The sequence below is a fragment of the Aspergillus candidus genome (genome assembly GCF_002847045.1).
Source record: "Aspergillus candidus strain CBS 102.13 unplaced genomic scaffold BDW47scaffold_10, whole genome shotgun sequence".
Classification (NCBI taxonomy): domain Eukaryota; kingdom Fungi; phylum Ascomycota; class Eurotiomycetes; order Eurotiales; family Aspergillaceae; genus Aspergillus; species Aspergillus candidus.
This window is the reverse complement of record NW_020194015.1, coordinates 411,099-422,683: the sequence shown is the minus strand read 5'-3', so window position 1 is coordinate 422,683 and position 11,585 is coordinate 411,099. Positions and strand designations below refer to the sequence as shown.

The 11,585-nt window shown below is 49.5% G+C and overlaps 1 protein-coding gene across 1 annotated transcript; it reads right to left on the bottom strand.

The window, feature by feature from the left end:
• Nucleotides 1-215: 215 nt before the first annotated feature.
• On the bottom strand, nucleotides 216-2,568 carry BDW47DRAFT_5602 (sugar porter family MFS transporter). The gene is made up of 4 exons (XM_024819313.1): nucleotides 1,947-2,568; nucleotides 1,690-1,878; nucleotides 686-1,625; nucleotides 216-623 (listed from the first exon to the last, which is right to left on the bottom strand). The coding sequence occupies exons 1-4, from the start codon at nucleotides 2,173-2,175 to the stop codon at nucleotides 350-352; spliced, it is 1,632 nt and encodes a 543-aa protein (XP_024674087.1). The 5' UTR covers nucleotides 2,176-2,568; the 3' UTR covers nucleotides 216-349.
• Between the last annotated feature and the right edge of the window lie 9,017 nt (nucleotides 2,569-11,585).

Here is an 11,585-nt window from a genome sequence, read left to right as displayed (position 1 = left end):
CCTTAGACATTTTCGGTCTAGTGGTAGACATCCTAATATGTACGATGTGTAATCCCCCAATGCAGGTCGTAGGGCTGAATCGTGGAGATAGATAGATAAGGTAATTTATCCCAGTACTCACTCCCGTGATCGAGATCAGGCAATGTGTACAATGTATTGAAAGACCCACTCGCGCCCGGATATAAAACCTAATTACAGAACCGTTTGGGTATATTGTCCACCCGCTCGGAGACGGGCCGATCAGAATCGAGTCCGGCGACCGATGAAGCTAAAAAAAAAAGAAACAAAAAAGTCGTAAAATCAGAGTGAAGAAAATCAAACCAGCCTACCCTACCCCGCTGATGGCCTCCTACTTCTCCGTGCTGGTCTCATCACTGTCTACAGCCTTGTGGTCGTGGTTCACCACACTCTGCCGGCGTACTGCGTGCACAGCGGCATCCTCGACATCATCCAGCGTGTGCAGCAGCTCACCCTTCTTGCCATACATGTGGGGCTCCGTGGCGGCCACCTTGACGACCGAGAAGACGCTCTTGGTCTTGTGGAAGATGCGGTCCATTTCTTCCAGGGAACGATGAGTCGTCTCGGGATAGAAAAAGTAGGTAATGGGGAAGATGGCCGCGTTACTGGACAGGTCAGCCGATGTCAAATGGATCATAAAAAAAAAAAAAAAGGGACAAAAACTTACATGACAGCAAAGATAATGTAGGTCTTATATCCGATGTTCTCAAACGCAACCGGGGTGATCATGACCACCAGGAAGTTAAAGATCCAGTTGGACGAGGTGGCCAGCGCATTGGCGGGCGCACGGATCTTCAGCGGCACGATCTCGGCGGGATACAGCCAGGTCATGCCCAACCAGCCGATGGCGAAGAAGGTGTTGAACACGAAGAAGAAGACAATCATACACATCTGGGCGGGGTGCGTGTTGATGGCATTGCAGATGGCGAGGACCACCATGGAGAGGGACATGCCCGCGGCGCCGAACAGCATGAGCGTGCGCCGGCCGAAGATCTCGATGGTGAAGACGGCCACCCACGAGGCGATGAAGTACTCGGTACCGTTGCACGCAGCAATCAGACGCGACATTTGGGTGTCCATCTTGAGCTGATTCTCCAGGAGGATCGGGATGTAGTAGGTGATGAGGTTAATGCCCGAAATCTGCTGGAACATCTGGTTGACGTAGGCGAGAATCACCCGGTGGAGATGGCGATCCTCGCCCATGGTGAACATGTCCTTGAACGAGCCCTTGGCCATCTCCAGGACGGTGGCCTTGATGGCGGTGTATTCGGTCTGGACGAAGGTCGAGTCCGTGTCTTCACCCAAAAGAGCACCTAGCACCTCCTCGGCCTCGTCCTCGTGACCCTTGAGGATGAGCCAGCGCGGCGACTCGGGTAGGAACATGACGAAGGCCAAGATGATGGCGGCGAAGAAGATCTGGAAGGCCAGGGGGAAACGCCACGAAACTTCGCTGGGGTCGGTAAACATGAATCCGTAGTCGACCCAGTAGCTGATGGTAATGCCACACGTGATCATGGCGCCTTCGATCATGACCAGCTGACCCCGACGATTCGATTTGCAGCACTCGGACTGCCAAGTGGGTACTGTAGACGTATTCATGCCGTTTCCTATCGGACGATTAGTTCCCTACCTCCGTTTCCTAGGTCCTCCGCGGTGGGTTCGAGTACTCACCGAGACCAGTCACCAGGCGGCCCACGATCAGTTGAGACAGATCGTACGCAGTGCACTGCAGCAGCGCTCCGATAACCATGATGAAAGAACCGAGGAAGATTGTCTTGCGGCGACCCAGCCAGTTACCGACCCAGATCGTCGGAATGGAACCCGCAAAACAGCCCAAGTTGTAAGCCGCGACGACAATACCTAAGGGTTATGAAAGGTCAGTGAGGGCTCCATCATGGGTGCGGTTTGGTAGCAGCTTCGCGACTCACCTTGACGAGTCGACTGGGCGCTGGCTGCAGCCGGGTCGTTCTCCTGCATTTCCTTCCACGCATCTCCGACCTGAACAATTGTCGGGAAGTATTTGGCGAACGACTTGAGGGTCAAAAGACCTCCCGTGACACCCTGATCGTAGCCAAACAGCAGAAAGTCCATACCGGCGATGATGCCGATAGCGATCTGCAGCTTTTGGCCCTGCAGGCCCAAGTAAGAACGCGGCATTTTGGCGCAACAGCCGGACGCGACCAGTGAGGTGTCAGTAAACGATTACCAGGATCGATCAAAAGGCAATCCCGAAAGGGAGGGCACAAAGAAAAGAGATAAGAAGGGAAATGGAATTGAATAATGGAGACGATGGGGAAACAAGTGAAAGGGAAAAACAAAACCCAGATCAGCAAGGCAGGTAGGACAGGGGAGGGGATGCGGCCGGGTTTAAAAGGACGAGCCAACAGCCATGCTCAAAGTAGGATCAAAGTCCAAGTAAGGTGAGGTGTTGATGAATAGAGTCTAAAACATCATAGCGGTATTAATAACGCATCATATTATTATTTACATGAAATTAATTCCTGGAGAAGAACTGGGGACGGAAACCAACACTGACTGGTGCAAGGGAACCTGGAGGTATGGAAGAGCACCTTACCAGATGCAGCCAGCAACGGGACCATCAGGGCATTTCAAGCGAACAACGATCCCAGGTGCCGATCCATTGATTGGATGGCTTCATAAACGAGAGACATCTGTATCCACTGGTGACCGTGGTGTCAATGTCATGGAATCGGGTGCAACATGCCATGTACTATTCAGCTAGTCCCTTTGAATTGCATGTTGGGGCTCTCTCTCTGTCTCTCTTTCTCGTTCTTTCAAGTTGATTGGGGGGGGGAAGTATAGAGCGAGGCCCCACATGGTGAGAATGACCCAGTCCATTGACTAGGATAGGTGGTTGATGACGGTGACGAAAACAACGGAGAGAGAGTGAGAGAGAAGAGAGAGAAAGATCGTCGTGGAAAGTTTGGCCATTGGCAGGTTTTACTTCCCATCCCGTGATTGGATGTTCTCAGGCACTAGGGCTAGCCATTTCTGGGTAACCCGGATCCAGGACGATCTCCATACTTCGCAGTCGCATAGAACATGGAGGGTGTCTACTCTAGCTGGATCCTCATCCGTGTCGAATGTTCTATTCTGACGGCTCACTTTCCCGTTCTTCTCTTAATGCTTACTCCCTTAGTGGGATGCATGCCGCCAGCCGGTTTCTTACAGACCAGAAATGAGAGGGCGATCGCGCCAGGAAGGAGAAGGGTTGATCGAAGGATGTTCGAGAAGCCCGAGACCAACGGCCTCCATGCACGGGGATTGAGTTTGATTGATTGATTTTATCCTCGGCTGTCCGGACATCCCGAAATATGGCTCATACAGGAATCCTAGTCGGGCCAAACGGGGCACGTCGTATTAGAATCGGGTCCATTTGACGGTCACGGGCCTCACGGCTCCAATATCCACCCGATGAAACATCAATCCGGGGATGAGTGGACGGGAGAAAGTGGACTTTGGGGACTCCGGATTTCAACTGGTTTTTTGTGGGTTGGGGAAAAGGGTAAAAAAGGGAAAGGGGGGGTTGCACCCGGTGTGGACACTGGGGTAGGAAGAGGGGGGAGAGAAAAGTGGGTGCACCAAACATGCGATTCGGCCCTATCCGCCCAACTCGTGGGAGACATGCCGACGTGGTCACCATCCCTTGCGTGTTTCCGATCTCACCATGGACACATTGGACAGTGCGTTGCGGCAGTAGCATTCCTGCGGGTTCCACGTCCGTCCGCGATTCGACAAGTAATGTGGACGGATGAAGTTTGATCTCCGAGTTAATATTATTTTATCTGGCCTTGCTGGGAATGCACTTTCCCAGGTGCCTGTGGGCAGATTGATGGACCACCACCATCGTTTATTACCCTCCACACCACCTGACGACGACTGGACCCATGACCTGTCCCGCCTTTTTTGTCCCCTCGTTCGGTCCTATGGTCGGCCTGGGACCGCATCATCGTACCCTCTATGTCATTGGATCCATCCCGCAATGGCACTCGCTAACCTGGTCGGGTCTAATCAACGTGATGGCGGAGAAGAAGGGTTTCCCCACCGCCTCGACCAACCAGAAACGTGATCCGTGGACTAGGAACGATACTAAGGTAGTATCCAGGTCGTCTGGCGCCTTTCTTCCAAGTTCCGGGGTACTCAGACGCGACGGTCGGCTCAAGGTGACGTGAGCGTCATTGGAGGAAAATTAGGGGGAAATCCTAACAGGGAATGATCCAAATAATCCATCTCTCTAAGTCACATTTCATCAGGTGAGGAGAAACTTAATTTCTCGAGTGCCCAGAAAAGGCCGAGACGGACCAAGACCGCCACCCGTGTTCAACAACCCTGTCCGGCCAGGTTCAGTCCTATGAGACCCTGGTCTCCTCGTACTCAAGCAATTTCAAGCCTTTGCCTACCGCTCCTCAGAGAAGCATAGCAAAGGCCAAAACCAACCTCGGTCGTTATTGCTCAGTGTCATCAATTATTTCTTTTATCCCATGAAAGTGACCACGATGGCAGAATTCCGATGATCACTCATTGACCGACCCGAACAGGCCGTCTCTCGGCCACTTCTTGTTTCCCGGGGCGCAAGTAGGCAAGTGGGCATGTTGGTATTTCCATTTTGTCCATGAAATGCCTTTTTCGGCCACACTAGCCAAATCCGGTCCTAGTTCAAACCCCGGGCATCTGTGATTATCATTATTATTTGTTAAATTATTTCATCCCTTCCATTTTATAATTTTACCTTTTGTCCGTTGCCTTTTCTTTCTTGTTCGGTGCAGGGTCATGGCCCACCCTGATCCCGCCGACTGTGAAACGTGCACTGCCTCTCCACTGCAGTCGATACCTCGATCCTGTCCGTAGCTGATGACGGATTGCCTGTTTGGGGGTTTCCGTGATCAGGAAATCCTGGGTTCAGAGCTGTCGACTGAGACTTCTGACAGACTATAATCCCTTCATAATCCGTAGACACGCCTAGTCGCCGTTCCAGTCTGTAGTCTGTTCCTGTTGTTAGGCCCATTTCAGAAATTCGATGTGATACGGCAGCAAAATAAATGAAAATACCATATGATGAAGACGGGCATCAACAATGCTGAACCCCAGAAAAGGACCTCCCACACCCCAGAGAATCTTCCCCCCTCTCTCCACGATCGATTCGCACCGAGACATCGCTAAACCAACTGCGCCCCGATGGATTGAACCAAAGCGGATGGCCCGAGATCGCCCTCAACGACGGTAGAGCCGCCGCCACACCTACTGAATTATATTCCCCACCGGGGCGTCTTTTGATGAGGATGATCGCCTCGATCCTCGCCGGAAATAACCACCAGTAAGGGTTCTTCGTGGGAAAGAAAGGAGTGGCTAAGGCTGAAAAGTTGAAAACTGAATGCGGCCCAGCCACCGACGTAGTAGACTAGGAGGTTCAACCCAGCCAAATTGCTTGTTGCACGGATGGTTCTTCCGGGGTTCCCCCATTTTCGGGAGTGTATGACCCCTGAATTGTTGGTTTGTTTCTTTGATTCTGAGGTGATGATTGAGGCAATTTTGGATCCTGTTCGATGGGGTGACTGGGCGTGGTACAGTCAGCCTGGTGCGCTCTCGGACCTCGAGGATTGTCGCTGTATTTAGACTATTGCATTCGTGTGGGAGGTGGTAGGCTGGCACTATAATAACTAGTTGCTAGTGGGATTCTGTCAGCTGTGTCTGGGGAGACTGGGGGCCGGGATATATGGGGATGACTGCCCTGGCTTACTTGGCAACCAGGTGACCTGACCATGCCCTATACCAACAAAGGATTCTGACTCTCTTTTCTTCCTGGCATGTATATTTGATGCTATAGACATGTGTTCTGACTTTCAATAAGTTAACATGACCATCTTCTGATACAAGGCATCTTCAATAGTGTTATGTGCGGTCCTATGATATTGTACAAAAGAGGGTTGAGTAAAAGCTTAGGAGCCTTCCATTATCCATAAACTTTTTTCATTGCCATCTCTGAGCTATAAGCTGTACTCATCAAAGTTCGATACAATTTAAGTTAGAGAAACCATCACGGCTCATCATCCTTACGACATGATGAAGTCAAACCACTCACTTCATCTTGCTCCGTTGGTCTCAGGTTGATCCCAAGTTCCCCTTTCTGTCTATCAACTGATATATCCACAACCACCAAGAGAATAATCATATATATATCTACAGCCACCAGAGAAAATATGGATTCCATGGAGCGACTTTTCGAAGGCCCTTTGGCAGAGCAACTGGTCGCTCCGCCGGAGACAACCCTTCGAATCATCGGGACACATACGACAGACGGCATAAACCCAGTCCTTGACTTCGATATCTTGATCGACTGTTCGAGATACATGAGAATATGCTCCGAAGAATATTTGACAAACAAAGAACGCGTTCATCAGAAATCCTCCGGCTGGCTCCACAACCGGCTCGTCGAGCGCGATCGTCGTCGAAGGTAAGAAGTTCCCCAACCAGCCCCCCCCCCCAAAAGAAAACTTCCTCCTCTCTTGGATATACTAATCATGATACGTCACTTCTAGGTGGACCGTGCAAAAAGTGATCACTGCACGCGACGATGAAATGGCTAAGATAGCGTCCAACGTAACGCGCCTCGCACTTGGGAGTTCGTATGCCGGGTTCGTCGAATTTGAACTAATTGCTTCACCCGTGGAGATGATTGACTTGCACGATGAGAACATCGCAGTGGCTCGTGTGATATGGGAACTTGACTGTTCCTTTATTGTCTCGCAAGGCATGCAGTTTGGCCGTGGCACTTTCTCCATACTGGATTCATGGTACGATATTATAGTGTGTGCAATGATCGAAGGCCTTCAGCGTTTCGTCTCACCTGAGAATCCGCCGTCATTATATAGCCAGGCTGTGCTTTGCAGGGACGAGACGGACAATAACACTTATGAGGGTGTATTAGAGGGGAGCCAGGGGCCCGCGATGAACGGATACTCCTGGTAGGGAAGTGATACTTGATCATCCATGATTTACCATCAACTGCTGAGTATAATAATTTGCAAAATTCTCATTAAGTCTGGCTAGAAACTGTATGTCACCGCATTGGTCAGGGGTAATGATATCTATTTCTTGTTAAAGAATATATACAACAGTAATTCATGACCAGAATGCTCAGCACCGTACTCATATTCATCATATCTCTCGTCCCCGAGATGACCGCATTCTCTAGCGCCCACAACGCAGTCCCCCATTACGACTCGACTAATACGAGTCCACTCGGCTGATTCTACCGACATACCAGGTATCTCGACGCAAGCAAATAGAAGACAAGTCCCCTATGAGTAGACAAAGCAGTAGCGAGGGTTGTGTAGAAGACAGCATCGTGTTTTTCCGATTCCCACTGCCGCTTTCTGGCAATCGCCAATGAGCGGCGGGCAATCCGGACGCTATATTCTGACTGGAACTAGTTCAATCAACTAATAGCAACATCGTGCTGGGTTGTATTATTAGATGCCTACCTGAAGGTATATTCCAGATTATAGTAATCCGTGGTAGAACACTTTCAGGTATATTCGCTCTTTCCAAACATATATATCCAGGGCTACTAACTATAGGCTGACTGATTAAAACAGTCAAAATGATAATGACATTAGTGAGTATGAAGTCGTTGCGAATCGTTGCGAATAGTTGCAAGATTGCGAGAAAAATGAAGAGTGAAAACCACATTTCAGGTGGGAAATCCCCATGAATTAGCTGATATTTGCTGGATTATATGGATCACTCTCCCACAATACGTGGGGAGTATATTCTACAAAACAGGAAGCTGTTCAGTTAGTGAAAGTCAATTAGTGACAGGGCACTTAAAAAATGTAGTCACCTACCTCAGCCATCGCCCGATTACCTACCTATATTGCTAGTGATAATACATCCCAATGCAAACTCACTTATCCAATTTTGCAATGTCATTTTATTCCCCCTCCATCGAGAACACCATGGCTCATTCCATGCATCCTCAACTGCATTAGACCGCCGCCCAGCAAGGACGGTAAAACCAAAAATGGTCTCCACCACTGCACGTCTCAATAGTCTAGTCAGCCATGTGAAGAAGTTCAGCCCCTTGCTGGCTGGTATATTTGATAGAGATTTGGAATTGAGACACCTGTGGTCACTCTAATCCTACTTATGCGAGGCAATGTGCCATATGTTGTTATATGTCTCGGGAAAATAACTGTTGTGGGTGATGGTATTCCTGTGAATGCAATGTTTTATGTAGCATCCGGCGTAAATACGGTGGAAACGAAGATGTAATTACCTGATCTAAACCTGTTCATGACACGTTGCATCTGTGGTCAACTTGTCTTGTGAAATTGTTATCTCATTTCTGCCCTGCTGGGTGGTGGATCTTCCTGACTGATTGCACTTTTTTTTTTCGTGCTTTCCATGTCATTTTCGGCCCATTGTTCTATCTGGTGAGAATATTTATAGAAAAACTGGCCAAGGAGACTTGGCATACGTCTATACGAAAGCCTGCAAGGGGTTAGGGTCTAGATGTATCGTGTGTTAGTCTAGAATTTGCTGTCTAGTGAGCGAGATGAAGCTAAATACTAGGCATGGGTTACTTTATAGGTCTTATATCTTGCATCTAGTGGTAGGCGTTGTCCTATTTAGTCGTCAAATTGCTAGAAATATCTTATACTGTGCACCTGGAGTTTTTGAGATTAACTTCCATTACTTTGTTTACGCACGACTAGCTATTCTTTTCCGTCAAGCCAGCCTCTCCTATCGTGCAATAATAGTAAACATGGTCAAGTACACAGCCGTTCCAGATCGTCCGTCAAGGCAAGCCCAGTACCATGAGGCACGGGTCACCCCCTGTCAGAACATATCTGAGACCGCAACTTGGGCCGGACAGATCAAACAGCTGCGTACTACTAACCTCAATAAAGTAACAGACCAGATTCAGAAGGCCGTACGGCAGACATGACGACGAGAAATCGACGACAAGAAACAAGTGAAGTAGGTCAGGAAACAAGCGACTAGACATCGTCCGGTCGACACCCTACCATCCAGCACCTTCCGCAACCCATTCACCTCCAGCAGCAGGGGCCGGGGTCTCAGTGTCACTAGTACCATTGTTCCACTCGGCGTTTCCAGTACCAGAGTTCCAGCCACCGTCCGCAGAAGTGTCCATCGCATAGTCATTCTGTTTGCCAAAGTCATTTTCCTGTTGGCTGTAGCCCTCGCCTTCCGCCTGAGCAGTGGGGCAGCGTTTCACGGTGTGGCCCACTGATCTACCATTAGCTGAGAGCATAAACAAGGAAGACAAGAGCCGGCGTACTTTCACCACAGTTGTTGCACTTGACCTTAGACCAGTCCTTTTTCTGGGGACAATCGCGGCTGAAATGACCGACTATATGATGAGTTAGTTTGTAAAGTGGTTGGCTTTCACCATGTTGGATCTCACCCGCGTCACAGTTGCGGCAGGTAACGGTAGAAACATCGCGTGGTTTGTCACAATCTCTGGCGATATGATCCTCAGATCTATTTTTATTTAGACTTGCCCCGGAACAATCGGCTTGGTGGCTTTGACTTACCCGCAGTTACGGCAGGTTCTAGGGGCACTGGCCTGAGGACAGTCCTTAGCAAAGTGGCCCACTGTTGATATCAGTATATATCCTCTAGTTCGGGATCATGGACAGACTGACTTTCATTGCACTTGTTGCATTCGACGCCCTCGGCAGAGCGGGGATTAGGGCACTCTGAGGCTTTGTGGTCGGACTCTCTGCTCATTTTTAGTAAGTAATACTAGAAGGAAAACAAGAAGCGCGTACCCGCAGTTGCGGCAAGCAAACCTATCGCGGCGTTTTTCAGTGCAGTCGCGAGCACGGTGTCCAGGCTCGCTACAATTGACACACTTCACCTCGACACGCTCATACTCTGCACGTTCCTGCTTGCAGCCGCGCGCAGTATGGCCCATCTCTTCATGAAATGTCAGTTTAATCTTTGATGGGACGGAGTTGACTTACCACCACAATTTCCGCACTTGGGAATCTGACGATCGTAAGGGAAGCCAGCATCTGCGAGACGTTCGAGGTTTTCCTCAGGAGTAGCTGGCCAGCGCATGCGGAGGTTCGCACGTTGGGGTTTCTCACTATAGTAAAATCCAACCACGTACTGGCGATTCAGCTTTCCCTGGAGGTCGATAAGACTGATGCTATCGCCCACTGGTTTCTCCTACGCCGTGAATCAGCAGAGCCTCGATTACGCAATAAGCAAAGAAACGAACCATTGCGATGAGATAGACTTTGAAGTTGTCCTCGCGCATTTTATTCTCGATATCCACAAAAGTAGCCTGCGGGGCAGCCTTCGAGTAGACCTTGATCCCCTATAGCGTGTTAGTGACCAAGAACTGAGAAGCAGATAAAGCAATATACCTCGCGGAATTCTTCGAGATCCCTGGCATTGCTAGCCTTGGTCAGGGCAGCCCAAGCTTCCTCGGGGCACTTGTCGGGGATATTGTTCAAGTCGAACTTGCGGTTATCTTTGCAATCCATGGTTTTGTGACCTATTGGCAACAAGTTAGCTCCTGCAGCGCCAACGTATAATCTGACACCATACCCTCCATCTTGCAATTCTTGCACACATCGGGAGGTCTCTCGGGACATTCGGTAGCAGGGTGGCCTTCCTGGCTACAGATACGGCAGGGGCCCTTGAAGACGCGCGGGTTGGTGCATTCGGCTTTGCTATGGCTGTTTATCGTGAGTATAGGAAATCAGAGATAACCTGAGTTGACCCACCCTTCCTCACCGCAGTTGAAGCAAGCACCCATGCCCTTGCGAGGCTCGGTGCAGTTGCGAGCAAAATGGCCATCACTACCACAGCTGAAAACCTATTAGATTGTAAACTATAAGAAAGAGGACGGTATACCTACTTGCGGCATCTGTTGTCATCATTGGCACTAGGGGCAGCAGTATCACCACCGCCAAAGTCATTGTTGAAACCGTTATCGCCAAAGCCTTTACCATCACGAGCGGTATCGTTGGCACCGCTAGGGTTGACATTCTCGTCGACAAAACCCGCTGTCTAGGAATTAGTTTTTTTCTTATCGTTAGACCTGAATAAGGTCACCTACCGGCGCCAGTGTCACCCCACGCATCATCGGGGGACCAGCCAGACATATTGATCGAATATAGAGAGGCCTGCTTTGAAAATATTGATACTAGAAAACCACCGAGAGCTACCAGAGACAGAAATGTCAGCTCATCTCTTTCTATAGAACTAGGGAAGAGAAGAGGATATTTTCGCCTCAGAGGGTAGGTTAGTGAGAGACTCACCTAGAATGGTTTAGAAGAAAAGAAAAGCAAATCCAACCACCGAACTCAGAGTACTGTTCAAAGTATGGATAGGAAAGAGGGATGAAGAGAGGGTGACGAAGAAGAAGAGGAGAGAGAGAGAGAGGAGGGAAAGGAAGTGAGAGTAGAGAGTGAGAGTGTGAATGAGCTGCAGAAACAAACAACAAACCGTTTTTCACTGACTGTCAGGAGAATTTCCACCTTGACAACCCATTTGCTTCGCGCAACGCT